Raw genomic sequence first — 26724 nt, 5'->3', positions numbered from 1 at the left:
CCACAACCACCAACCGACAACTAGAACCACTAAAGCTTGCAGTACGAGTACGTTCCTATCTCCTCACTAATTGCACCTTCAGCGGAGTTTTAGCGCGAAGTACAAGATCGGCCATGAACACGATCTCTTCACGCTTCGTCACCGGCATCAGACGAAAGCGATGTAACAGCGCCACCAGAACCGTCTTAATTTCGAGCTGAGCAAACTTCTGCCCGATACAGTTCCTTGGTCCAGCGCTGAACGGTACGTACGCGTATGGGTTGCGCTTTTCCGCCACGTCCGGTAGGAAACGATCGGGATCGAAGCGTTCCGGGTCGGGAAACTGTGCCGGATCCCGATGCAGATCGTATATGTGGACGTGCGTGATTGTGTTATGCGGGAAGGTTGTCCCATCTGGAGTTGGAGCCAAAAGCAGCAGTTTAATTACAACACCAAGGTTCATTTTCGTTAGAACGTTTGAGAGTATTCTTACCCACAGCCAGTTCACCGGTGGTGGTGCGTGAAATGAAGGCAACCGGTGGATACAACCTTAGCGACTCCTTGATCACACGATCCAGATACGGAAGGTTCTGATAATCCTGCACCGAAAGAGGGACGGATTCACTGCTACCGGTTGCCACGCGTTCGAGTAATTCTTCCAGCTCCTTATAGCAGCGTTCCTGCACGTCCTGTTCGATCGCTAGTAGCACAAGCGTAAACATGATCGCGGCAGCCGTTGTGTCATGTCCTTCGAACATGAACGTGTCCACCTCTTCCCGGATGCCTTCCTCGTCGATCTGTTGCTTCGCTTCGGCGGCAAGCAGTGTGTCTAGCATGGCGTACCGATGCTTGCTGCCAAAGTACCTAAATAGAGGAAGGGAAGATTAGTAACACAACATAAAACCACGCTCATGGGGCGTACGGTACATGTTTTCCTCGTTGCTGGAATCGATGAGCTGTGCCTGAGCTTGAAAGTTTTGCCGACGCTGGCGAATGATGCTGCGCGTGAAGTGATGTATGGGTTTTAATGACACGGCTAGTGGTCGATCGTAACCCAACAGCCGGTACACTCGATCGTTGTACAACCAGGGTGACATGGTGCGATGGACCAACATTTCACCAACTTCATACACCTTCTGCTTGTACTCATCCGCTTCGTTGTACGCATCGAGCTTCACGCCCATGGCCGTTTCTGGGATTTTGGAAGAGGAGCGTGAGAATATCCCCCCTTTGCTAACCACTACCAACACTTACCGCAAATCGTGTGCAGTGCGAAGCTTGTCACAATGGATTGCAGCACAATCTCCTGCCTACCGTCGGCATAGTGATCCAGCTGACGGACGAGTTTTTCACTTTCCTCCTGGAAGATGGTGAGAAATTTGGGCAGTATGTTGAAGTGGAATGCCGGTGTCAATATGCGGCGTCGCTGCTGCCACTTGGAACCCTTGCTGCAAAGCAATCCATCACCCATGAGCGGATGAAGAAACTTGTACAGGACGCTTTTGCGGGTGTGTTGCGCGCTGGAGAGGATCTTTTCCGCTTCCTTAATGCGGGTAATGTTCAGGATCACCCTGCCATCGATCCACTGGCGATAGGAGGCCCCGAAGCGGGTTGCATTCTCACGAGCATAAGCAAATGTTTGAACTGTAAAGGATTTGTTGTTGTTTTTGTGTGAATAGATTCACTGGAGCTTCTAGCGGAAGATTTAACAGCCCTTACCGGGATTTTTAAACAAGAGCTCTAGTAAGTTCCCCAACACCGGTACGATTCTTCCTCCGGGATAGTGCTGGGCAGCCCGGTACCCATCCGTTTGCTTCGATTGATAATCCCGTAGAAGCAGTACGGCAACGCAGCAAGCTAAGATGAACACTAGAACCGCGATCAACATCTTGGCAATGCTCGCTTAATCCGCTTGATTGCAAGTGTAACACACTACTAACGTGCTAAACGGCGGTGCTGGAAGCCAATACCTGTCGTACGTGCCAGCGCTCATGCTTAGCTCCTGATCGATGATGTCGGTGACCAGGTCACAGCAATTGAGGAAGTAATGAAGTCCAGTTCTCAGCAGTCGGTACCGGCAATCCCACGCTTGATGGGGTGTGCGCAAAGCCGGTGTGCCGGCACCTAATAATCACCGTAATCGGTGCAAGCATTTTGCACGCCTGCAGGGCAGCAAAAGGTGCACTGATAGTTCAAACGATGCCTACGAGAGGTTAGATGTGTGTTAAGATGGCAAACGCTTCTTAGATAGACTATGTGGCGGTTTTTTTTTTACAACCGTTCCGTTGTAGGTGAAAGGGCTAACTGGTGTTTAAACGATTTTTATTTCCCGCAAGCCAATCTAGATTCTCCTGCCTACTTTGTAATTAATACCTGGTGACCTGGGAGTTGTTTAGAGAAATTACTAGGTAAACCAGTTGGTTGGTAACACAGTGTTGACAACTTTTTCTTCTGTATTTTTGTTTTTGTAAGCTGCTTTATTACGGATATTACGATACATAAAACATGCTAGCTTAAATTGAATTGTCACTGCATTCCTGTATTATACCTCATATTAAATCTCCTCCATCATTGCTTCCGCGAGAGTGACATCGCTCATTCGGGGACCGATTCAATTTGTTTTGCCAATCGCTGTCGGTATCGGCCGGCACATTATCATCCTTTCGTCATCTTCGGGATCGCTATCCACGGTATTCACCCAGTTCTAGCTGTGCTGGTGCTTTGCCGTTGCTGTTGAGACTTGGGTTGACTTCATTGCTGGTCATGGTGGAGCAGGTTATCGCGACATGGCCTTCATCGCTCGTTCCGACGTATTCGAAGGGTTTCTTCCTAGACACCGTGGGATTCACAATACTGCAACGTCCAGCTGTGAATTATGCCTGTATAAAGAGTCTCAATGCCTCACAGGGGATATCGCACATCTTTCCCCAATGTCCCGAGGTGTCACTTTTCGCAAGTTGCGCTTCGAGTTTCTCCTGTGGTGAGTAGTTAATGGCAGTGGAAGTCATCCCGCACTAATTTAATGCACCGTTTTTACTTCACTCCAATCAATGCAGGCGACAATCGTTCCATTATTGGATCGTAAGCTATTATCTCAGGATGCTGACGAGAGTTGGTCGTTCGCCGGACACTTCCCATCTGATGAATATTAATATTGATGTGTGAGAGCACGGTTTAGCGCAATAGTGTATTGCGACTCATCGGTTGCATCGGTAGCGAAAAAACAGATGAAACGAACAGTTTGTATTAAAGTTGAGTTTATGTCACTAAATTGTTAATAAATCGCAACTGGTTCAACTAATTGTTCTATATAATGTGATAAGTTTTACAAACTATTTATTTCATTATAGATACTACATTGCATGTAATTGATATTCGGAAGCAATAAATCAATGAAAATAAAAAAAGAAGTAAAGCGTCTAACTATTAATTTTATAGTGGATTGAACATGAGGCTGGACCCACCATCAAGGATTTTCTTGGCTTCTGCAACACACACCTCTCCCATTGTGCCAGGTCTAAAATTTGTTAAACCAACAACTATCCGAGCACCCTTCTTCATGTATGCATTCCACAGCCCCGGCGTTCCTCGTACATATTCGTGCCAGGCTATTGGATCCAGATTTGAAGGACACTTTCCGGCTTTCTTTATGACGTCATCTATATCCGTTTCAGGAGATGCCGCTGCATCATGCTGACGATGAACAGATTTGATCGCACCTACCACGAAGGCTCCTTCCATCGGCAATGTAGAGAAATCACGGAGCATTTTGGCATTCTTAGAACGCTCATTACCCAAAACGGTTCCCACCGTGTGCACAAAGACCTGTAAATTGCCGTTACGCTTGATTGAGGCAATACTTTCCTGTCCTAGTGCCATGCAGTGGAAATACGGTGAATAGCTATAGGGATCGTCTAAGGCATTTCTGGGATCCAACAACTTTTTTGCTTCGTTAGCTGCCCCGGCGCTCCATATCCAATCAAGAAGCTGGCTGCTGTCTGGCACGTCCATGAGTGCACCCAAGTGAGGAATCAGTAAATTTGCGTGGCAGTTTTTGTGACGCGTACATTCAGTTCCTACACGCATTTTGCATTCCGCATGGTTCGGAAACCTTTCCAAAAACATATCCAGAGCTGCTGCCATGGATAGATAGTTTCGATTCGATTTCAATCTTCCGTAGAACGTTGCTACATCTTGATGCGACACTGATCTTAACTTTTGACCAGGAGGTACAGCCGCGGTCAGCTTTGCGGCGAGAGCTTTCTTCTGCCCTTCGTATGTTGTATCCAAGGTGATCGGGGCAAAAATGTAGTACATTGCCAGTTTCGCCGTGCAAGAGTGCATCTTCATTGGACGATTGGCCTTCGGTTCGGGGTTGCCATCACAAAGTTTAACTTCCAGTAAAGATAAGGGAGTTATGATGTCTCCCTTCTTTCCGACCACGACTCCGAACGATTCCCAGTTTGCTGCGAGCGTTGCCTGAATCTGTTCCAGTTGTTTGTAGATCATGTAATTAACAGCGGCGTCATCGACGAGGTTGTTTACTTTGCTACTAACTATGGCAGAGGCTATATCGTCCGGATTATCATGCTGGATCACAATCGTGATCTCTGGTTTCCTAGGTTTAGGAAGGAAATAGTCTCCTGGGTACCTCGAGCGATTTTCGAACAGTGGTAATGATATTGATTGACCCATGAACCAGATCGTATCCGAATCTTCAGACTTGCTTGACTCGTCCATATCAAAAATCCGTGATGAAAACTACTGCCTGTGATAATATGCTGTTAGAAAAAGTCTCAATTCTGTGATAATGCGATAACAAACGAATGTAGCGGAAATGGATGGAACTCTCAACCGCTAACGATACAGAACGTCTTCTGGCACATACGTTACGGGGTGCGGGATACGATTGCTGCTCCAGATAGAGAATTCGTTTCGATAGGCGCTGCCTGGAAGAAAACACAATTAATTTTTGCCGGTCACTCATTGCAGTCTGGCCAACGTACAAGCGAGCTTACCAAAATTGCCCCGCTCTGGGCAGGCGATGAAACTAAAGTGGTTTCAGGTTTTGTTCGTTGCGATTTGACGAAAATTGCGGCTTTTGACAGCCTTGGGCATGACAGCCAAACTACACACACAGTTTGACATCCAGACTACAAGCAGTCCCCGAGATACGCTATTATAGTGTTTATATTTCAAAGTTAGATAGTTGACTTCCTCCTCTGCACTTAATTTATTCAGCAAATCAGCCGTCTTTTTGAAAGAATACAATAAAATAAATTAAAAACAAATGTTTTAAATGACAAAGGAAGGTCGACCAAATTTTCACTTTTTGCCTAGATTTGTGCTATAAATTAACTTAGCTGCAAATTTCCTAAAACCGCGTAAGTCCGAATCCGCGTATCTGGAGGACTGCCTGTACACGTACCAAACCGCGTCTGATCGCATCAAACCGATTTTTATATGGAATTGAAAGCAGACGCAGGGCGGTGCAACTGGTCACTGTCGATGGAATCGCGTATCTCAGAGACTGTCTGTAGTCAACTGTTAATTTCGCTACAAGGGTGGACGTACTATTTCAAAACAACGCTACGAACTGCAATAATCGCGCCAGTCTTCGAACATCGATCTAATTACATTGAGGCAGATTAAATTTCGCTTCATTCTGTGTGCTAGAGTGCGCACAAAATACTACTTTTATATTGTAATTGCGCAGTGTAAATTTACAACACGCAATACAACGCATAAAGTTTGCGCATAGTAAGAATTGTGCATTCGGTAAAGCTAATCGTTAACGCACACTCATTCCGCGCACGCCCAAAGCTGCGTACTATATTAATACAAGTTCTGTATTCCCCGGTAGTTTTCAGTTAAGATGTCGACTCCCGAGGAATGGCTACAGCTTGCTGAACTTGAGTCTATCGATTTCAATACAATAGACGCATCGTACCCAGGAGATTATTTGCGTCCTAAACCTAGGAAACCAGAGATCACGATTGTGATCCAGCATGATAATCCGGACGATATAGCCTCTGCCATAGTTAGTAGCAAAGTAAACAACCTCGTCGATGACGCCGCTGTTAATTACTTGATCTACAAACAACTGGAACAGATTCAGGCAACGCTTGCAGCAAACTGGGAATCGTTCGGAGTCGTGATCGGAAAGAAGGGGGAGACATCATAACTCCCTTATCTTTACTGGAAGTTAAACTTTGTGATGGCAACCCCGAACCGAAGGCCAATCGTCCAATGAAGATGCACTCTTGCACGGCGAAACTGGCAATGTACTACATTTTTGCCCCGATCACCTTGGATACAACATACGAAGGGCAGAAGAAAGCTCTCGCCGCAAAGCTGACCGCGGCTGTACCTCCTGGTCACAAGTTAAGATCAGTGTCGCATCAAGATGTAGCAACGTTCTACGGAAGATTGAAATCGAATCGAAACTATCTATCCATGGCAGCAGCTCTGGATATGTTTTTGGAAAGGTTTCCGAACCATGCGGAATGCAAAATGCGTGTAGGAACTGAATGTACGCGTCACAAAAACTGCCACGCAAATTTACTGATTCCTCACTTGGGTGCACTCATGGACGTGCCAGACAGCAGCCAGCTTCTTGATTGGATATGGAGCGCCGGGGCAGCTAACGAAGCAAAAAAGTTGTTGGATCCCAGAAATGCCTTAGACGATCCCTATAGCTATTCACCGTATTTCCACTGCATGGCACTAGGACAGGAAAGTATTGCCTCAATCAAGCGTAACGGCAATTTACAGGTCTTTGTGCACACGATGGGAACCGTTTTGGGTAATGAGCGTTCTAAGAATGCCAAAATGCTCCGTGATTTCTCTACATTGCCGATGGAAGGAGCCTTCGTGGTAGGTGCGATCAAATCTGTTCATCGTCAGCATGATGCAGCGGCATCTCCTGAAACGGATATAGATGACGTCATAAAGAAAGCCGGAAAGTGTCCTTCAAATCTGGATCCAATAGCCTGGCACGAATATGTACGAGGAACGCCGGGGCTGTGGAATGCATACATGAAGAAGGGTGCTCGGATAGTTGTTGGTTTAACAAATTTTAGACCTGGCACAATCGGAGAGGTGTGTGTTGCAGAAGCCAAGAAAATCCTTGATGGTGGGTCCAGCCTCATGTTCAATCCACTATAAAATTAATAGTTAGACGCTTTACTTCTTTTTTTATTTTCATTGATTTATTGCTTCCGAATATCAATTACATGCAATGTAGTATCTATAATGAAATAAATAGTTTGTAAAACTTATCACATTATATAGAACAATTAGTTGAACCAGTTGCGATTTATTAACAATTTAGTGACATAAACTCAACTTTAATACAAACTGTTCGTTTCATCTGTTTTTTCGCTACCGATGCAACCGATGAGTCGCAATACACTATTGCGCTAAACCGTGCTCTCACACATCAATATTAATATTCATCAGATGGGAAGTGTCCGGCGAACGACCAACTCTCGTCAGCATCCTGAGATAATAGCTTACGATCCAATAATGGAATGATTGTCGCCTGCATTGATTGGAGTGAAGTAAAAACGGTGCATTAAATTGATGCGGGATGACTTCCACTGCCATTAACTACTCACCACAGGAGAAACTCGAAGCGCAACTTGCGAAAAGTGACCCACAGAAAGTTGCGTACATCGCGACGAGACGGACAGAGGGCAGCCAGTGCACAGCGAGCCAGTATTTTCGGCCGATCGACGGGATCGCCGTGATCCCGTGCGATGGAACGTATCGTGTTTAGATTGCTGCAAACAATCATTATGTATAAAGCATCATCAATCAATAATCAGACTGCTTACCGTATAATGAGAATTAAATTTCTTGGCATAGACTTTAGTGTTTCCATGATACGGTCAAAATGTTCCTTCGCTTGCTTCGCCATATACGCAACATCTTGTTCGCTTAGTCGTGTAGAGAACTTTCCCGTACCTTTCAACTCCAGCGGCCGCTGTAGCAATATTTCCGCAAACGTACGATAATCAGCTACGTTCAATGCGTTTGAGTAGTGCTGCATTGCAGCGTGATCGCGAAGGACAATCGCCTCCCAGAATCGGCAAAGATTTTCCCGTACACCTGGTGCTAACTGCTCGTACAGCCCGTGATCGAGAAGGACGAGCTGGAGTCGTTTCTTATTGGATGGATCTTTACGGACAAACACGTTCCCTGGGTGTGGATCGGCATGTACGAACCCGGTTGAGAAAATCTGCTGCCCAAAGGTGGTAAACAATTGTTTATCGATCTCGGATAGATTAAGCTCCATTGCTTGAATCGAGTCACGATCGCTTACTTTGCACCCATCGATAAATTCCGTCGTCAGGATGCGTTCGTTTGTTAGGTTCCACAGCACCTTCGGAACGTACACCGAGTCGAAACGTTCCAAATCTTTGGCGCAACGTTCGGCGTTTTTGCCCTCGTGTATAAAATCCAGCTCCTCCCGAAGCGTTCCTTGCAGATCGTCTATAATCCATCCGAAATTGTAATTCTTGTGTAGCAGTGCCACAAGCCGCTGTAGGAACATAATCGTGCGTAAATCCCCGTCAAACCGTTTCCTTAGATCTGCGTACTGCACCTTGACCGCTACCTGCTCACCAGATTTGGTGACAGCACGGAACACTTGGGCTAGGCTGGCGGCCGCTATCGCTTCATATTGAAAGCTGGCAAATATCTCTTCAGGTGGCGATCCGAAATCTTCAATGAATAATGAACGCACCTCGCCCGGCTGCCGGGTGAGACAGCGATCCTCCAGCTGTCGAAGCGTATCGACGTACTCTTTCGGTATGATGTGGTTCACTGCGGCTACACCTTGGCCAATTTTGATGTACAGCCCACCATTCGCAAGGCATCCATCGAGTAGTTTTTTCGCCGATCGTAAATGAATCTCGGGTAGTACTGCTTCGTACAGACCATCGCCTTCCTGGAGCCCCTTCAAGCTCCAGGCGTAATCAACCGATATGCTGAGACCGATAGCAAGGGAACGTAGAAAACGTTGGGCACCTTGTATGTTTTCGAATCCATTCACCAAACCATCGTACGTTGTGGCACCGACAATGCAACCGGTCAGCCCGAATGCAAATCCGCGGGCTATAGATCGTTTGCGTGGCACACTTTGGGCGGAACGTGATGAGTGAAAACCTCGTCGCAATGATACATTAAAAATTGGCCAAAAACGATTGGCCATTTGATGAGAAATAGATAAAGCCAGCGCCGTTCACCGAATAAGAACCATACCGCTGTTCAAATGATTTGTTTACGTAATTTACAGGTTTCCGGTTTGTTTACAAATAGTGACAGCTGAGATTGGAGAGTGGGTAAACTGCAAAGTGCGCTTGGCAGCGAATGGAAAACATAAACCGTTTAAAAAGCCATTTCACTGCAACACTTGGTCAAACAGCTTGTTTCAAGTTAATTCTTATCATCTTAATTTTATTACGATTATTAGCATTAAAAAAAATGAATTTTAATGAGTGCAGTTGTGTAAAGGAGCCATGAGCTAACAGACAGCTAACCGACTGCCAAAGCTGAAGCTGGCAGCACAGTTCCGAAATGTCAGTTTAAGGTAAACAAAAACACATGCTTTCGCACCGTTCGTAGTGAAAACTGTTGGATGTAAAAATGGTGTAGAAGTATTTTTCTAGTGATTTGTACTATGTCGATGATAATGTTGAGCGCTCTACGAAGGCAATGTTTGAGCCAGTTCCGCGCACGGCTATTCCACCAGCCATATTGCATCAGGAATGGATTGCACGGATCTTCAGCCGGCTTTGCAAAAAAGCTAAACAGAAAAGATGCATATTCGCACCTAGAGGCGGTACACGGCCCAGATCAATTCGGAACGCTATCCCCACAAGTGGACGAACCGGAAACAGCCGATGAAGGCGATCTGAAGGAGGAAGACTTTCTGCAAAACTTACCCTCGCAGGGACAGAAGCTTTCCGTGCGCCAGTATGCCGATATGATAAAGGATCATTTGAAAAACAATCGCATCCGGGAAGCCCTGGACGTGGTCGAGGTGCGAATGAAGCAGGATCGTGTCAAGCCGGTAAACTATCATTTTAATCTGCTGATTGGTGGATGTGCACGGGTCGGCTACAGTAAGAAAGCGTTTCAGCTGTACAATAAAATGAAGCAACATGGTCTGAAAGTGACCGGCGGAACGTACACGTCGCTGTTCAATGCATGTGCCATCTCACCGTTTCTTGGGGATGGACTAAAGCGAGCAAATCATCTGCGCGAAATCATGCTAGAGAAGGGATACGAACCGAACGAAACGAATTACAATGCCATGATCAAAGCGTACGGTCGATGCGGTGATCTGATGACCGCTTTTCAACTGGTCGATGAAATGGTGGCACGCGAACTGAATGTCGCGACGGACACGTTTAACTTTTTGCTGCAGGCATGCATTAGTGACCGTGAGTATGGGTTCCGACATGCGCTGCTAGTGTGGCACAGGATGCATCGTATGAAGATCAGCCCGGATCGCTATTCGTTTAATCTGTTGCTCCGTTGCGTCCGGGACTGTCAGCTTGGTGAGCTGGAAACAATGGAACAAGTCATCGAGCAAATACTCAGCCAAAGTATTGTACAACCGCAGCAACAGTTAGCATCAGTCGGAGAAAAACGGACTAACGAGGGTACGCTTGCAGTAAACGACGAAAGTACACCATCGCTCCAAATCGCTTACGTGAACAGCGAACTTACCGATCGGCTCAATCACGAGGGTGTGCCAGATCTGCTGTCGCCAAAACCCCATTTAGGTAGCTTGGTAAAGTTGGGCGAGGTGCGAAAAGCGGAAGATCGTTTGCTATTGTTAGGTGGCTCATCGAATGTATTCGCCGAAATGAAACGATGCAACGTGGAGCCGGACGTACGAACCATGACCGAGCTGCTGGATGTGATTCCACCGACGTATGCTGCCGAGAAGCAGCTGCTGACCACGATAAAGCAACTAAAGTTGGGGTGTGATATCGATTTTTTTAACATTCTTATCAAGAAACGATCGATGCGATTCGACTACGAAGGAGCTAGGGTACGTCAATATTTCCACTTGTTTTCGGGTGCAAATTGCCTAATAATCATATTTTTTCGTCTACTCCAGGAAGTGCTGTACATGATTGAGGCAGCAAATCTCGAACCGGATATCGTCACCTACGGTGTACTGGCCCTCGGATGCCAAACCCAGGAGGAAGCCCGTTCGCTCCTCAACATGATGAAACAAGCGGACGTGCGCATGAACATACAAATTCTCGGCGCAATGTTGCGCCAGGGTTGCGCGAGGAATAACTTCCGCTACGTTACGGAAGTGCTGAACATAGTCAAGCGGGAGCGATTGAAGCCGAACGAACCGTTCCTGCGCCATCTGGAGGAGTTTGGTAAGGTGTGTGAAAAGCGGGACCGCGACTATGATGCCAAACCACGGCAAAAGGGACGGGACGAGTTCAAGATGGAGTACAACCGATATCGGATGCATCTGGACGCGTGGCGGGAACATATGGGATTGCAGGGACTAGCGCTAGACCAGGCGCTCGGCATTGTGCGAGAACATCCCTGGGAACAGTTCAAACAGTCACAGCCGGATGGGTTTGAAGCAGTTAAAAATCCAAAGCTTCGCCACAAGCGAAAGAAACAGCACTCGATACGCAAGGTCGACGTGGATGCGATCGCTGATGATGATGATGATGGTGATGATGGTTTGCTTAAAAAAGTAGAAGATCAAACGAAGGAAGTTAGGTTGGTACATTAGACGAAATGAAGAAAGGCAACCCGAATAAAGGTGCAGTAGAGTATGTATAGCTGAGAATACATTACCGTTCTGTGTTCTTTTATCACATATACAACCTCCCGCATACACTGCAGTCCAGTTTTTGTATTTAAATAATGCTCACTTTATTCAACTTTCTTCTAACTGAGTAAAACTGGCCTTAACTTTCCATACAGAATCGACCACCGGTGAGAAACTATTCTCCAGTTGTTTGCCAGTGAGATGTGTGTGTGTGTGTGTCATGTTCCGTGCACTTAGATGCAGTTCCTAAACCTTTCTGACAGTCAGCATAATAATTACATTTCAGTATTGCTATTCCTACCATTACTAAACTTTGGGATGAAATTACATTCTAATGTGGGGGGGGGGGGGGGAAAAAGGGACGAAGGGGGACGGGGGACGGGAAGGATCTCCATCGTTCGCTACAATGCTCTGATTTACATCATAAGACACAATGTTTATTATAATGTTGCAATTTACTCTCATATTGCCATAGTCGCTACAATCGTCCGAATACAACATACATTGTGGTACCGTTTTCTTTCCACTTTCACTCATCAATTCACTTCTGCCAATTTCTGTGATTCGGGTTCGGGACGCTTCGTTTCTAAAATTAATTTTCTTTCGATTTTTTACTCATTCCCAAAAGACTTCTCCGTCATTTGCTCATTCGCTAGCTTTGTTCATTCGTTATTTACACGCCACGCCACGCTGATCGCGAAAGTTTGTCCCGCTGTTTTTCCCCTATCCGCACGTACATTCCTAGTATATGTAACATAAACTTTAGCAAACATAACACTTTTTAACGCTCTCAACAACATTCTCATATACACGCGATGCACACTCCATCTCTTCCCATTCCGTTTCCATTTCTTTGCTACCTGCTAATCTCTACTATCTGATTTTAATTTACTAAAGCTTTCAACAGTGATTAATTCATCTTTGCCTTGACGATATCGAAATGAGGGGAGGGAGATAATTTCGCTTAAAATACCTGTCGCTCAGATGGGAGTCGATCAACTTTTATAACAGATTGTAGGGTTTTTGTATTTCTTCACACTTTACACTACTACTTTTGCGTATTGTTTCGCACTGCTTCTCCTAAGTTCCTTCCTTGTTTCCAAGTGCGTTCGGATAAAACTTTGGTACATTTAGCATGACGATCACACGATCGATGCGATAGCTTGAAATTCGAATTAAAAAAAAAAAAAAACAGTTCATTAATACTACGACCCTACGAACCGATGGCCAAGCAAGCGCATCCTGGGGCGGGATGGCACATACTTTGAGTGTTTCATTGCACTACTGCATTGATGCGCCGATACGGGCGCCATGTGTGTCTGTTGCGTTCTTATTAGTAGAAATTGCTGCACCATGCCGGTTCGGAGGAGGTCAACATGGTGGACGGTTCCGTCAGGGGGCGGGCCGCGATCATCGGCGTCGGTTGGGTAATCGGCAAACACTGGAAGACGTAGTTGGTGTCGTAGTTGCTGTCCCAGAACTGTTCCCCCCTGCAGTGAAACCGTATCGCCATCTCGATACGCTGCCCCACCTGCACCGAGTTGCCGTGCAGCGTGAAGCTAAACTTGTCCGAAAACCCATCGCACGAGTTCTCCGCATAGACGGCCTGCAGGTCGGCGTAGCTGCGCCAATTATCGAGCGTATACCGCACGTACACCGACTTGTGGAAGTCGAGGTTGCGCACACGCACCGTGCCGGTGATGGTGAGCGTGATCGGATCGGTAACGGCCGCATTTTCCAGGTTGACCTGCTTTTCGCGCACCCGGTCGAGGAAGCAGGGCAGTGCGCCCGGTTGCTGGAACAGTGGCACCAGCACACGGTCCACCTTCGGTCCGAGGCTGATGATCTCCGGCATCGGTTGCTCGACCGCCGGTGCGATCGTGAGGTCCTCGAACGCCGACTGCGGCACCTTGGGCACCTCGTCCATAAACGTCCGGACGTCGGTCAGATCCAGCCCGAGCACATCGGCAAACCGGACGATCTTCTTCCGTCCCGGTGTGCCGGGTGGGGTTTTGCCAGTTTTCAGCGACGAGCATCGCCTTATACGCTGCGGTTTCGTTTCCTCCTCATCCTCGTCGCCCGACGACATCGTCGCCCGGCGGCCCTGCTTTCGGTCCTCGTCGTCATCCGCATCGTTGTAAGCGCTGTGTTCGTGATTGTTCTGTACAGTTTCCCCCTGCCGATCGGTCATTGTACAATCATGGAGGATTTTCTCAACCTCCGCTATCTGGATTGCCGCACCTTGGGTGGTGCACTGGGCACCGCCAGCACCATCCTCACCGTGCACGTCGGAGTCTTCTTCGTACTTCAGCCCACGCCCCATCAGGCCAAGCTCCGTGTCGGCGTTGATGACTGTACCGCGGGGCATGATCGCGTGCCCATTGCCCATCCGATGGGGCGCCGAGCAGTGGACACCGTCCGGGATATCTGCACCCGGCTGATCGTCCAGCGGTTCCATGGTGACGTCCTGCAGGGTGCTGTTCGAATTCGAGCTCATCCCCGTGAAGGTGGAAATGTTCGATTCCGTAGACTGTGACGGTGGTAGTGACTCGGAACAGCTGTCACTGTCGAGCGCACCGGCCGTGGTGTAGCCCGGGATGTGTCCGTTCGCCGCCTGACTAGATAGACTTACGCCGGTAAAGGGATTATTCGCTGAGGTAGTTGCTGTGGGCTTGTGTGCGATATTGTCATCATGCTGCGCCGGTTCACCGGTAGGATTAACAGCGGATTGCAGGACAGGGTCGCCCGTTGGCGGTGCGCAGCTGTACGGTCCGGTTCCCACCGATCGCAAACTACCGGCCACCGGGATTGTGCAATCGTAGTACTCACACCCACTAACCGATCGCTGCTCTGGGTCGGAGCTGTCCGGATCGTAGAACTGACAGTCGGACGAACTGCTGTGACTGCTCGCGGCCGAACCCTGTGGTGTGGAGCAGGGCGACGAGCAGACGTAACCCGATTCGGGTGCTTGGACTACGGCCGACTCGCTGACTGCCGCGATGGAGGGCAAACTGGTCGGGGTGGCTGTCGCCGTTTCGATCAACCGTGTGTACTCGCACTCCTCCACGGGGGAACTTGGGCTTTCCGCTTCCAGCCCAAAGTCAAAGCAGGAGTCGGCCTCGTTGGCAACAATCATGCGCAGTGGCTGCAGACTCGTTACGCCCGTCTGGTCGTTCGCGCCCGCCGATAGCCAGGTGTTTTCCGTGTGCTGCTGCTGTTGCTCCTCCGCCGTAAGTCGACCTTCGTCATCATCGTCATCACCGGTGCTGCCCTGCAACGGAACACAATCATCCAATGAATATCAATCCAAGTCTATCGTTAGTGACTTCTACAGTTCCTCCACTAGCTTTTACGTTGTATGTGTTTACAAACGATGATGGAATGAAGGAAGAGAGTTGACAACATCAACGACAATGCGTTTGGGAGACAGAACTTCAAGCAGGAACGGGACCAGCGATGCAGAGGATATGGCGATCACTCACGGCCATGCAGGCTTACCTGGGAGCCAAGGTTCCGCAAACGGGACTGTAAGCTTCGGGCGAAGGCTTCGGCACGGCTCCGGCAAGACATACCGCTCGGCAGCAGTGCGGTGATCCCGCACGGTCTGTCAGGTCCAGTCGCTGACGGATCGCCCGATGTGGTCATGGAAGCAAGGCAGTTTCTGTCGGAAAAATAACCCAAACAAGACACGATCAATTGAAATAGTCCACCAGGAGCCTCTCCTCGGACAATTCTGCTTGATAACTTGCAAGCTGGTTTAGCAACCTGGTGCTACAGCGCTAAATGGTACGCCGGTTTGCGTGGTGTGAGTATGTCTTATCGTTAGAAGTGAACAATGCCAGATGGTTAATTAAGTCGGTATTTTTTTTTAACAATTTCAACATTGAACCAATAACGTTAAGGATATGACTGATGCGAGTGTATTGCAATTGCTGCATGGATTTCTTCGCGCTTTAGCTCCCTCCAAGATGCTTATTCTGACTTCAAGACAATTAAAGCACTCGAAAACCGTATCGATTCATTAATAAAAGCAAAAAGCACTAAAGAAAGCAAGCGAAATGGAAATGTTTTGCCCCTCTCCCCCTCCCCCCCCCCCCTCCTTCCAACAAAAACGAAAACACCATCACTACGATCACATGCCATCCTCCTGCACGGACGATTGCATCACATTGGATTGGATTTGCATACGCCAAATCTGTACCGGAATAGAGAAAATATATAAATATATTGCCAAATGGCTTTGAGATCTTGCTTGACGCTCAAGAAATCTTCGACAGCTTGTTTTCCTGTTCTTCTGCTTCCAATTCTGTACGATCCTCTCAACGTCTCCACTCATCCAAAAACGGTAGAAGCAAACGCACGAAACGAGTGTGTGTGTGTGTTTTTTTTTTTTTTGCTTATTTTCAATTAAATTTATTTATGGCACGAATGGCGTTTCACTAGTACGCGCGACCCCACTGCTGACGCATGTTTGTTACTGCCTTACCAAAGGGTGTGGTGAGGTTGATGAATTAAATTGCGAATCCCGCTCAAAGGGGATGCTGGTGGTCAGCATTTTAAAGTGTGGGAGGGGATGGGGGAGGAGGGAGAGGGGGGGTGGAATTATTGTTTCGGTTACTGGCCCCACCACAACTTTCATCGATTAAGCTTTCCTTCTTTTCCTCTCACACAGCTACAGTATGAAACTCCTAAGTATTGCTCCTTAATGCCTCTACACCAAACTGGTTTTATTTAAGGAATGTTAGTGCGTTATCAATATCAGAGACACAAACACAAATACTTTCTTTTGTTCTTCCTAGGGCGCTCAACGACAATTCGATTAAAACCACGCTCAAACGTTAAGCGGAAAATCATCAGCTTAAGGGGGCGTTGGATTTTTGTTGCTGTTTCAATTACGAACTTTCTATAAATACTGTTGTCTGGCGCCTTTTGCATTCGCGTATCGTACGGTCCTGTTCCTTAACGAACGCCAGCAACAAACCAGTGGTAGCAGAGTTACGAGACGCACGCGTGTACAGACAGACGGAACGCAAGCATTCGGGGCTGTGTCGTATTCAGGTGCATCGATCGATCGATCGTATGCGAGGTGTGTAACTTGTGGTGTAGTTCAATGTAAAGCAGTGTAATAAGCGTTGCAAACTGTCTTCCTTATGTACACATATGAATAGTTGTATAGGATTTTCGGGATCACAAGTTGTACTAGAACTGTTCAAGTTGAACTAGAATGTGCCGAGGTAGATCTGGAATTCTTCGTACTTTCTGGAACTTTTCCTAGTGGAAAACCGGTAGCTTTCTATTAGTTTCTATTTATAGTCAAGAGTTTTTGAACTTCAACACTGTTTTCCTTTTATTAAAATTCAAATCATACACAGCAACCAAAAATTTACTTTAGTCAAGTCGCTTACTAACGAGAAAACACAGCAACGAGGAGAGAAAATATATTCAAACCCATCAATGAATAAGATCATAATTAGAGTTGGATAAATCAGATTCGGACCAATGAATCTGAATCTCTATTATAAAGAGTCATGAATCCTTAAGGCACTTTGAATGGAATGAATGAATCTGAATCTCTTTTATAAAGATTCATGAATCTTTAAAACTTAAGAATTCTCAAAGATTTATTGATCCTCAATAATCCACGAATCCTTTAGATTCACTTAAGATTATTAGATTATTAACGGATTCATGAATCGGAATGACTCTTTGAAATGAATGAATGAATCTGAATCTCTCTAAGTTACAAGAAAAAAATGTTAAGAATTCCAGATATTTGTCGGGACATTCTAGTTGAACTCGAAACCCCTGCAAACGTGTCAATGTAGCAAAGGTGTTTGGAAAGAAGAAACATTCAAATGAATTCTTGAAAAAAAAATTTATATAAAGTTTATAAAGAACCAACAAAAACGATGAAACAACAACAACAAAACAGCACCAACAACAACGCTAGAACAAAACGAAACAAAAGTAAACAAAAATCAATAAGAACCTGATCAAAATGATCCACCACCAGACGTAGAGTGACCAAGCTTCATGTAATCTGGAAAAAAAGATAATTGAAGGTATAATTAAAATTGGACCAGTCACCGACCAGTTGTAGGCCCCGTGTCTCGCACATTGTTGCGTGAACAACAAACCAAAATGTCAGCTGATCCCTTCCTAAGGATGAGACACGGCACATTTGAAGGTAAAGAAGATGCGTGCATCATGAAACCACCGCACTGAACGGACGGAGTGTATAGGGAAAGCGAAGGATAAAGAAGGATACAGAGCATTGGTGGGTTAGAAAATCCGGTTGTGGCAGACCGATGCTGCGGAAACGTCCTATTCTTAGCTCAAAACAAACCAAACTAAACAAAAAAACCCAACCAACAGCAAACATGGGTTTTGAGGGCGTTTATGTTCACGCTCTACCCAACCGCACGCGCAATTCACGGCGCAATGCCGATCGCATCTGCCCGCCAACGGGCGAGGGTGAAAGCGATTCACGCTGTACGCCCAAGCGAACCCTTGCAGGCATGTGCCATTGATACAAGTGTTTCGGGCGGATCAATGGGCAACCAGCAGCAATGTTGCCGATGTGGCCCCGGAGGACGACTTCTTTTGTTGTATCCTAAAAAAAGACTAATGTCAATGTCGCACGCGTGTAGCAGGGTTCGATCCATACGAAGCGGAACGTGGGGCTGTGTTCGTGCAAACGCTGATTAGACAGATTCGATCCGAGCAGGCACTTGTGACGGTGGTGGTTCACTAGCAACGTCTGTCAGTGTCAGACACGGGGCGATAATAGTAATTAAAGCGACGAGAAGAAGGAAATACGTCTGCTGGTGGCGATCGCGCCACTGCCTGCAAACGGTATGCGTGGTGCCAGAGCGTGCTACAATTTAATTATAGATGATTTTCAATGGTAAACTACTGACACTATGATGCATTATGTTGTGGGTTATATCATATGAAGGACGTTGATTTTTGCGTTATTGGCTGTGAAGTGTGGTATGGGCATGAAACATGATCAAGCTGGTGATTTAGTTGCCGAGCGATACTTTCCACGATGGACAGCTGTTTGGAGGGGGAATCACGTGAAAACGACCAGGTTTATCACAGACGGTACAGAAACAATGCATAAGAAAGAATTTTCGAACTGTATTATTGAGCGGAACATTATTGTTGAATTATTATTATTAATTATTAAATTCAACTAATGTACAAAGCATCGGATTAACCCCTTAATCAACTTGACTTAATGAACTTAATTAACAACATTAAAGAATTGGTAGTTTTGGGCAAAAAACAAACAATTTCGGGTAGATTGGTTTAAGATTGTTGGGTTTGCAGGATAAGTTGAAGTTGAGGGATATGGATAATACGATAACCTATAGTGAATATATCCACAGAAACTTTTTTTCAAAGTATCTCCAATCATGCAACCAACCAACCAACCTTTTTGTGAATATCTTTAGCTCGATCTCTACTTCTTGCACTGCAAGTCGTCTACCTTCTCTTTTATCGATCGGTAGAATTAAATGATAAGATTAGAGATGTGCATAATGAGTCAGAGTGAATGAATGAATTAAGTTTTGTTAGTTCACTCGAATCTTGACAAAGAGTGGTTTTAACTCATTTGTGATGAAACTTGCTCGCAGAGTTATTGATCTTGTTGTCCTTTCCCCTGCTCATTAAAAGCAATACGGCCTAAACGTTTTGCATTTCACCTCCACCTCCCCCTTCGCGCAAATTTTTGAATAATTACTCTTGAAAGAGTCGGTAAAAGAGTTGACTCTTGTATGCAACTCATCCACTCTGAATTGAATCTTCAAAGTGAGCTGTTATTCCCATCTCTAAGATTAGATTTAAAAAAAAGTTCTACGTTTATATCTTCTTCCACACACTGTTGAACCATTGCGATGGGAATTTTAATTCATTGCAAGGATTTAAATCTGAATCAAAGAGTTAGAATAAGGATTTAACTCATTATCTCACTCGCAAAAAATTTACCAACACAAAATAAATTTTTCTAGTCTAGCAACTGATTCACAGTGAATTAAAAATTGCAACCCTTACTTTAATTCATTAACTCCTCACGGCGATCCTTTGACTCATATGTGAGTTAACTCAGAATTTGACTCTACACGGCGACCTTCAACTCATGATTTAAAACATACAAGACAGGATTTAACTCTTCACAGCGACCTTCAATGTATGAAAAAAATACAGAGTTGAAGGTCGTCGAAGAATTAAATCCTGAGTTAACTCACACATGAGTTAACTCATATTTTAAACCATGAGCTCCCCATATTTCCGTGAAGAAATTCATCAAAACTGTTTTGAGTGAATTAATTCTCTGTGAATGAGTTAAATCGCAAAAGAGTTATAAATAATCTACTGGGAGATTTGAATTAACTCACTCTCTAGCAATTTTTAAATCATACATTCATTCTGTTTGCTTTGTGCTCATCACTACTGGGGTTTGAGAGGAAATGGTAGAGCTGCTGAAAATCTTCACATTACAAAGATCATCATCAATGTAAAGACAGCACACTTAATTTATTTACCGAATTATTAATATTGTAATGATAGTTATTACCAATGCTGTTAAGGTTTCCTAGCTACAAGTGTTAATAAGGTAATGTCAGTTTACTACCAAGGCTACTGAGAACGAACTAATTCACAACTAGCCCCTACCCTGGCCACGTGCCTGGTCATGATGTAACGAATCGCGTTATGATGCTGAGTGGTTCGATGTTCCTCGAAAATGAGATGTTTATGAAACACGAGCAATGTTGCTTCCTCCGTACACGCACTAACCTAACTATAACGGCGGTACTATTTTAACATTATTAGCAAAAAATCAACTTTTTATAATTTACATTCCAATTACTCCCTTCATTCGTCGCCTTATTACGTGATAGTTTATTCCTTAATTAAGGAGAGTGTATATGGCACCAGCCACATGTGAGTGTCATGCAACACTCACGTGGAGCACTGGGTGGTAGTATGCGGTTGTTTCATCGAAATGCAACCGAAGCTAGAAAATATACCAGCAAAAAAAAAAAAACGAATGGCTACAAACGGTTCGATGGCTACAAATGTTGGCGCTACGGATCCGATCCCATTGCCGGGCGGGCGCTGCTGCTGCACTTCCTAATCGTTGGTAAACATGAACCGTTGCACCGACCCAACGATCAGACCGGCCGGACCGGTGTAATCCGTCCACCGCCTATCAGCGTTACACCGTAAACAGTAAACAGTGGCCGTTATCGGGCAGCCAGTGCCCGGCGCAGGGTTATGCTGACAGCAGACGGCTCCGGCGTCTCCGGCGAGCGTCATATGGTTGTGAATTCGTTTGCGGAATGTTTACCAACACGATTGCGTGATAACAGCAACTGAGCAAGCTGAAGGCACTATAAACACAGCATGAAGAGACATAACGAGAGGGAGAGCATATAAATCTGGATCCAGAGGAAGAATTTCATTAGCTGAATACTGTATAAAGCGTGGCCCGAAATTTAGTTCATCTCAAACGGTATGGTCGTAAAAGTTCACCCCAAGAAAACCATCCCCACCTCGTACGGCCGGGTTTAATTTCACTGTCAAGGCCAAAAATATGGTTGGTTTGGCGCCAATCGAATGAATCACTCCAACAGCTTGTGCTTGACACAGATGGTTATCGCAGGATCGCATTATCAACTCCGGACTTGGAGGAGTCGTTTCGTTGTGTCGTGTATGACGGTGATGAGATTAAGGTGAACCGTGGACAAAGAAGAAAGAAATGGGGTGTCTTTTTACGTTATGAAATAACAATCAAGTAAAAGGCAAGTAACTGTTCGGTACTAATTACACCCAATTGATTGAATGCACCCATTTAATTCCCACGGAAATGGATAGTCGGTTTTTATTTACGATAGAATGACGAAATATCATCATCATTCTGTTCGGCACCACCATTCACGAACCGACTGCCAACGAATCGAATTAAGGGTGTAGTACACTCTGGAAGATTCAGTAATTTTTTTTTGGCTTAAAATATGCTTTCGACTGTCTACTTTATTGGAAACTACCGTTTTGGATCGAATTACAAACTTAACGAACCTTTCGCCCATATTATTATTATTATTAAATAGAAATTAAATTGGTCACAACACAGCACAATCTGGTTTAAGAGAGCAAAAGCCATCTTATTTAAGAAAGGGATGAGCATTTTCAATCAAAAATAACTCGAAACGTTGAAAAATCCCACGAAATTGCAACGTGCGACGCTTTATTTCATATTACAGACGATTTAAACTAATTTTTCCGACAGCACCAAAACTTTGTCAATACGGTTCACAAAACACACGTTTTCTATACTAAAAGTTCTAGTCTAGTTCTATCTAATTTGTAACTTATCACCGCCCAAATAGAGACATCAAGAGACACGCCTGTACACGATCTTAGTCACATTCTTGCTCCTTCAGTTCAATCTTGCGAGCAAAACAAACCCTTTCTTCCCCCTCTCCTCTTGACGTGACATTTTTGCGCCTACTGAGGTGGTTTTCTTCTATAAGTCTGAGAACAATTACAATTTATTTTGGTTATTTGGAATAAAAAACAAGGTAAAACACCATAATTCGAATTGCGGACAAAATAAAATAAGATTTTTTTTGTAGAATTCAGAGTGTAAAATGATAAACCACTATAGTCTTTTCGTTGATATAATCTCAAAAGCCGTTTCCGATATACTTCGATGCAGCAAGGTTAGAATAAAGGTTGAAATGATGATGAATTTACACTAGAGTCGGTTTGAAGCAAAACTGCTAGGTATGGCTAGCACTGCTGACGGGTGAAACATATTTATTTATCGCGAAAATAGAACTCAATAGATGCCAGTAATATTATAAATTGTTTCTAGTATCTAAAGGCAATAATGGTAAAATTAATCAGCGGTGTAGTTATAGTTTGTGTATAAAGATTATTCAGCTAAAACCTAACGAATGTCCGAAATTTGAAGCTTTCCCTAATTCGGTTCAGAACGGTATATCTGAAGTTTATGATGCGCTCCAAAGTTGTAGTGTTGCAACAGAGTTGACAAAAATCAAAACTTCGATTATTTCCGCGATTTCCGCGAGGGATTTTTTATCATTTTTTGTACGCGATTTTTCTACACAGTTTTTACTCTATTTCTAATATTACATGTTTGAAAACCTTCAATTTTAATTTTAACGTCCGAAAATCTAATCATTTTGCAGGAAATTTTCAAGGAAATTTTTCGCATTTATCGCGTCAGCAGAACATTATCTACAATTTCATATAAACAAAGTTTAAATGTACGGCCTCCATTAGCCGTCCATTCTTGAGAGAATAAATAATAAAATACAGCCCGAGTATACCACCCCCTTAATTAACGCTAAAGAATGTATTATGGAGACGCCTGGTGGTCGTTGGTTCGTACCACCGATGCACGCACTGATCATTCGTACCGGGCGGCGCACTAGACAGTTAATTTGGAGTGAATTTCTCAATTCATAAATTCAATCGTCAAAGCACCACGGTCAAGGGCAAAGATGCGAAGCACGTGCGCGTGTCCCGAAAAAAAACCCCCCTCCACGACCAACGAAGACGGTAAACCAGCGCCATCTTTGCAAGCAATGTATCGAAAGAAGATCGATGCAAACACGGCAAATGATGCAATCCCGTCCGATTGATACGCGTGGAAAGAGTTTTAGAAGGGCCGTGAAGCCGGCGAAGGAAACGCATTAGAACACCTACAGCACGAAGAAAAGCACGGTGAGAGACGACCGGATGATGGTTCTAGACGAACACAATATGTCGTAAATTCGGCCAAACCCAACCCGAGCCGGGTGGAAACGTTGCGAAGCAAATGTATATGCTCCGGAGCGTGTGGTCACCTTCAAATGACATTAGCAACGGTGGGCGGAATGGGTGCGCGTCGAAAGATATACGGGCGGTTTTGTTTTTCGAATGCATTTCAAGCAATGTTGCTGCCGTATGGAGTCCGTGGATGGGTGTGAGCACCGTGGCCCACCGTATGACAATGCAGTTTCGTTTATGGGCGTGCTGTTTTGCAAAGCGAACGCATCGCAAGTTTGTCAATTGCTTGCGGCACACCGTTTCTAATTGAACCGATCATGGCGATATACATTTGTTTTACGGCAGATCGATAACGGTGATAGCGACGGACGGAGTAATAAAGTAATCAAACAGATAAATAACACCATCACACTCGCCCTATCGACGGTACAGGTGTTTGTGCAAGTGTAAGTGCAACAAACCGAGTGAGTGTGCTTAATCGAACGGAACTCCCATTTTGGACAGCGTGCAGCACTGAAAGGAGCGGAAAGACACACGGTTTGCAGTCAACTGTCAACACATTGTTTGATCATCTGACCTTCTACACGGCGCCATGTTTCCATTGCTGGCGGCGTAATTTACTGCCCCGATCGTCAGACTGTCTGGCTACCCGCGAGTCAGTTGATGAAGCCGTCTTGATCTAAATTCAGCGTGCGCTGCTAATAAAAGCGGTGCACGAGCGTATCGGTGGTCGTGGGATCGTCAGCTGGTTCCCGATCGGGCGATTACCGCCGACGGTAAAGGGCTCGGCCATTGGCCGCCCCCATATCTCGCATCCAATAGCGTCAATCATCACCTGATCGTTCACATTTCACCATGATCTACCTGTGCATCCTTTGGGCGGCCATCGCACACCCAATCCCGTGGGTGGGCAGTACGTCAACTCCGACCGGACAATGTTTGTTCCGCGGATGGTCTGTTGCAACGGGAATTCTCTCACAACTACCTGCAACGGGGTAGGGGTCAGGTGAACTCGTTGTTCCGCACAGGTAAGAGCATTTTTGTCCCCCTTTTGGCAATAGTAACCCAAACCAATATATCCAATATTGCACACCATGGTCTTGGGGTGGTTTTGCGGAATGGCGACCAAACAAAATTGATACGGGTTTTGGGTTGTGTTATTTTTAAGCAAGTACTTACACACAGGATATGAGCAGGGCGCACACGGGGGTTTGAAAATAGATTTTTTTTCCTTTCAGTAAAAGGAAAGCGCAAGCGACACCGCCCGCAGGACGCAAATAAGAAACTTCGTCACTGTACGAACGGAGGGGCAAGGGAGGGTTTGGGTGGGATAATTTCGCACAAGTCCCGACACTAAACGGAGATCGGGTCAGTGTGTGATGCAACATACAATATTGTTTCCAGTTGGTTTGAATTGAAGATGGTTAACCGTATTCTTTGGTGAGGCTGTGTAAAATGGTCGTTCTTACGAAGAAAGAAAAACAGTTTAACGCATTCAACTACAGAGTGTTGAAAGTTACTGGGAGTTAGCATCACACATTGCATCACCTGTACGTTTGGACAATGTTAAAGGATGAGTTTGAATTTGGCCATAATTTTTTTTTTAGTAAGGTAGTAATTTTATTTTAGTTAACCTATAGCAATTCTTTGAGTTTTTTTTTTAGAATTTTCCATTGACCAGAATTATTTTTTGTGAGTAGTCATTTCTCGTGTTACGCGACACTCGAGTTACGCGACACTCGAGTTACGCGACACTCGAGTTACGCGAATCTCAAAATTTTGACAGTTCATGTAATTTTGTAAGTGGAATTGCATTTTTTATTTTCCAAATTTCATGTTTTCCTAAAATAGGTTAAATTTTCTTGTTATAAAAATAAGTTTTGGGAAAATTTTACTCTAATTACCTAAATAATTTTAGAAATTTCTATTATGAATGTGCAACTCTATTTTTTTAAAATAACCTTTAAATCTCCTAGAATTCTCCTAGATTTAGATTTCTTTAACGTATCTTTATAAAAATCGCACCAAGTGTGATAAAAATCATGAAAACAAATATCAAGAGGAGCTCAAACATTGAAGATCTTTTCGTCAATCAGCATGTGCGTCCACAGATCAACACAAACACCCTTGTGCAATGCCCACGGTGGTGAAGCTGGCCAAGTAAGTGGGGGAAAGTGAAAAATTGGATCGAACCCATCATCGCGCGTTCTGTTCGCACCGACTGACACCGGGCTGGAAAAAGTTCAAATGGAGGTCATAATGATTTCGTAGTCTACGCGTAGAAGATCCGGCCACATTGCAGTACCGAAAAAAAAAAAAACACAAAATCGGTACACGATCATGCGCGCATGCGTGACGAAACATCCTAACCGAGCGCTCTTGCTTGCTGCTGACTTACCGTAGCTCTATTAGAAGTCCTATAACAATCGCTGTCACTGTGACGATGATGGTTAGCTGATCGGCGCCGAACAGATGCCGGATCAGCTGCTCGACTGCAAAACCACCGGTTAGGGTCGACGTGGAGTTCGGTCGCAGTATGCGCGTAGCGCAACAGTCTGTTCGGTCGTCGTGGACAGCCGCCGATGGGCAGTCTGGTCGCCAAGGTGACCACGGCGATTGGCGTGAGGATCCGTACGGAACCGGAACCCGGTCCTGTACCGCGGTCGCTGAGCGCGTGCACTGTTCAGTGAGCGCAAAATTTCGATGCACTTGTTCGCGTCAAACCCACAAACACGGCACAGGCCCGAAGAAGGACAACCGCAACGAAAAGCACGCCACACATACACACGGGAGATGAATAATATCACTATCAGGGCTATTGCATTATACAAGAATATAAGTACCACAACAATCAGCACCGCACCAGAACAATGTGTAGCACTAGCAGCACCGTAAAGGATGATCTGGGCACCTCGTTGACTTGAAAGAATGCAGATGAGAACAATGCAGCACTTGTGGGTGGGTGTGTGTGTTGATGATCGATGATAAGCTACGTATGTGTGGGTGTGTTAAAGGATGCTTTGTTTATTTTTTTCTTTAAATTTTTGCCAACAAACTAACGAACATTGCCCTTAGTGCACTTTCGAAGGGTTCGGATGAAAACTTAGAGCGAAATT

The 26724-nt window shown here is 45.2% G+C and overlaps 4 protein-coding genes across 4 annotated transcripts; 1 reads left to right on the top strand and 3 right to left on the bottom strand.

Annotated features, from left to right (window-relative positions):
- Positions 1–55: 55 nt before the first annotated feature.
- Positions 56–1867, bottom strand: LOC128715816 (probable cytochrome P450 4ac1). The gene is made up of 5 exons (XM_053810732.1): positions 1699–1867; positions 1234–1623; positions 907–1171; positions 473–843; positions 56–393 (listed from the first exon to the last, which is right to left on the bottom strand). The coding sequence occupies exons 1-5, from the start codon at positions 1865–1867 to the stop codon at positions 56–58; spliced, it is 1533 nt and encodes a 510-aa protein (XP_053666707.1).
- Positions 1868–7413: 5546 nt separating this feature from the next.
- On the bottom strand, positions 7414–9196 carry LOC128714466 (uncharacterized aarF domain-containing protein kinase 5). The gene is made up of 3 exons (XM_053809340.1): positions 7818–9196; positions 7599–7763; positions 7414–7522 (listed from the first exon to the last, which is right to left on the bottom strand). Exons 1-3 carry the CDS (start codon positions 9194–9196, stop codon positions 7414–7416), a joined length of 1653 nt encoding a protein of 550 aa, XP_053665315.1.
- A 468-nt stretch (positions 9197–9664) lies between these two features.
- LOC128714506 (pentatricopeptide repeat-containing protein 1, mitochondrial) lies at positions 9665–11761 on the top strand. The gene is made up of 2 exons (XM_053809381.1): positions 9665–11047; positions 11117–11761. Exons 1-2 carry the CDS (start codon positions 9665–9667, stop codon positions 11759–11761), a joined length of 2028 nt encoding a protein of 675 aa, XP_053665356.1.
- Positions 11762–13133: 1372 nt separating this feature from the next.
- Positions 13134–26102, bottom strand: LOC128711746 (glycogen-binding subunit 76A). The gene is made up of 3 exons (XM_053806630.1): positions 26007–26102; positions 15299–15461; positions 13134–15071 (listed from the first exon to the last, which is right to left on the bottom strand). Exons 2-3 carry the CDS (start codon positions 15443–15445, stop codon positions 13134–13136), a joined length of 2085 nt encoding a protein of 694 aa, XP_053662605.1. The 5' UTR covers positions 15446–15461; positions 26007–26102.
- Between the last annotated feature and the right edge of the window lie 622 nt (positions 26103–26724).

Source organism: Anopheles marshallii, chromosome 3 (genome assembly GCF_943734725.1).
Source record: "Anopheles marshallii chromosome 3, idAnoMarsDA_429_01, whole genome shotgun sequence".
NCBI classification, from domain to species: domain Eukaryota; kingdom Metazoa; phylum Arthropoda; class Insecta; order Diptera; family Culicidae; genus Anopheles; species Anopheles marshallii.
Note: the sequence above shows the minus strand (reverse complement) of the source record. Positions and strands in the feature narration are given on the sequence as shown.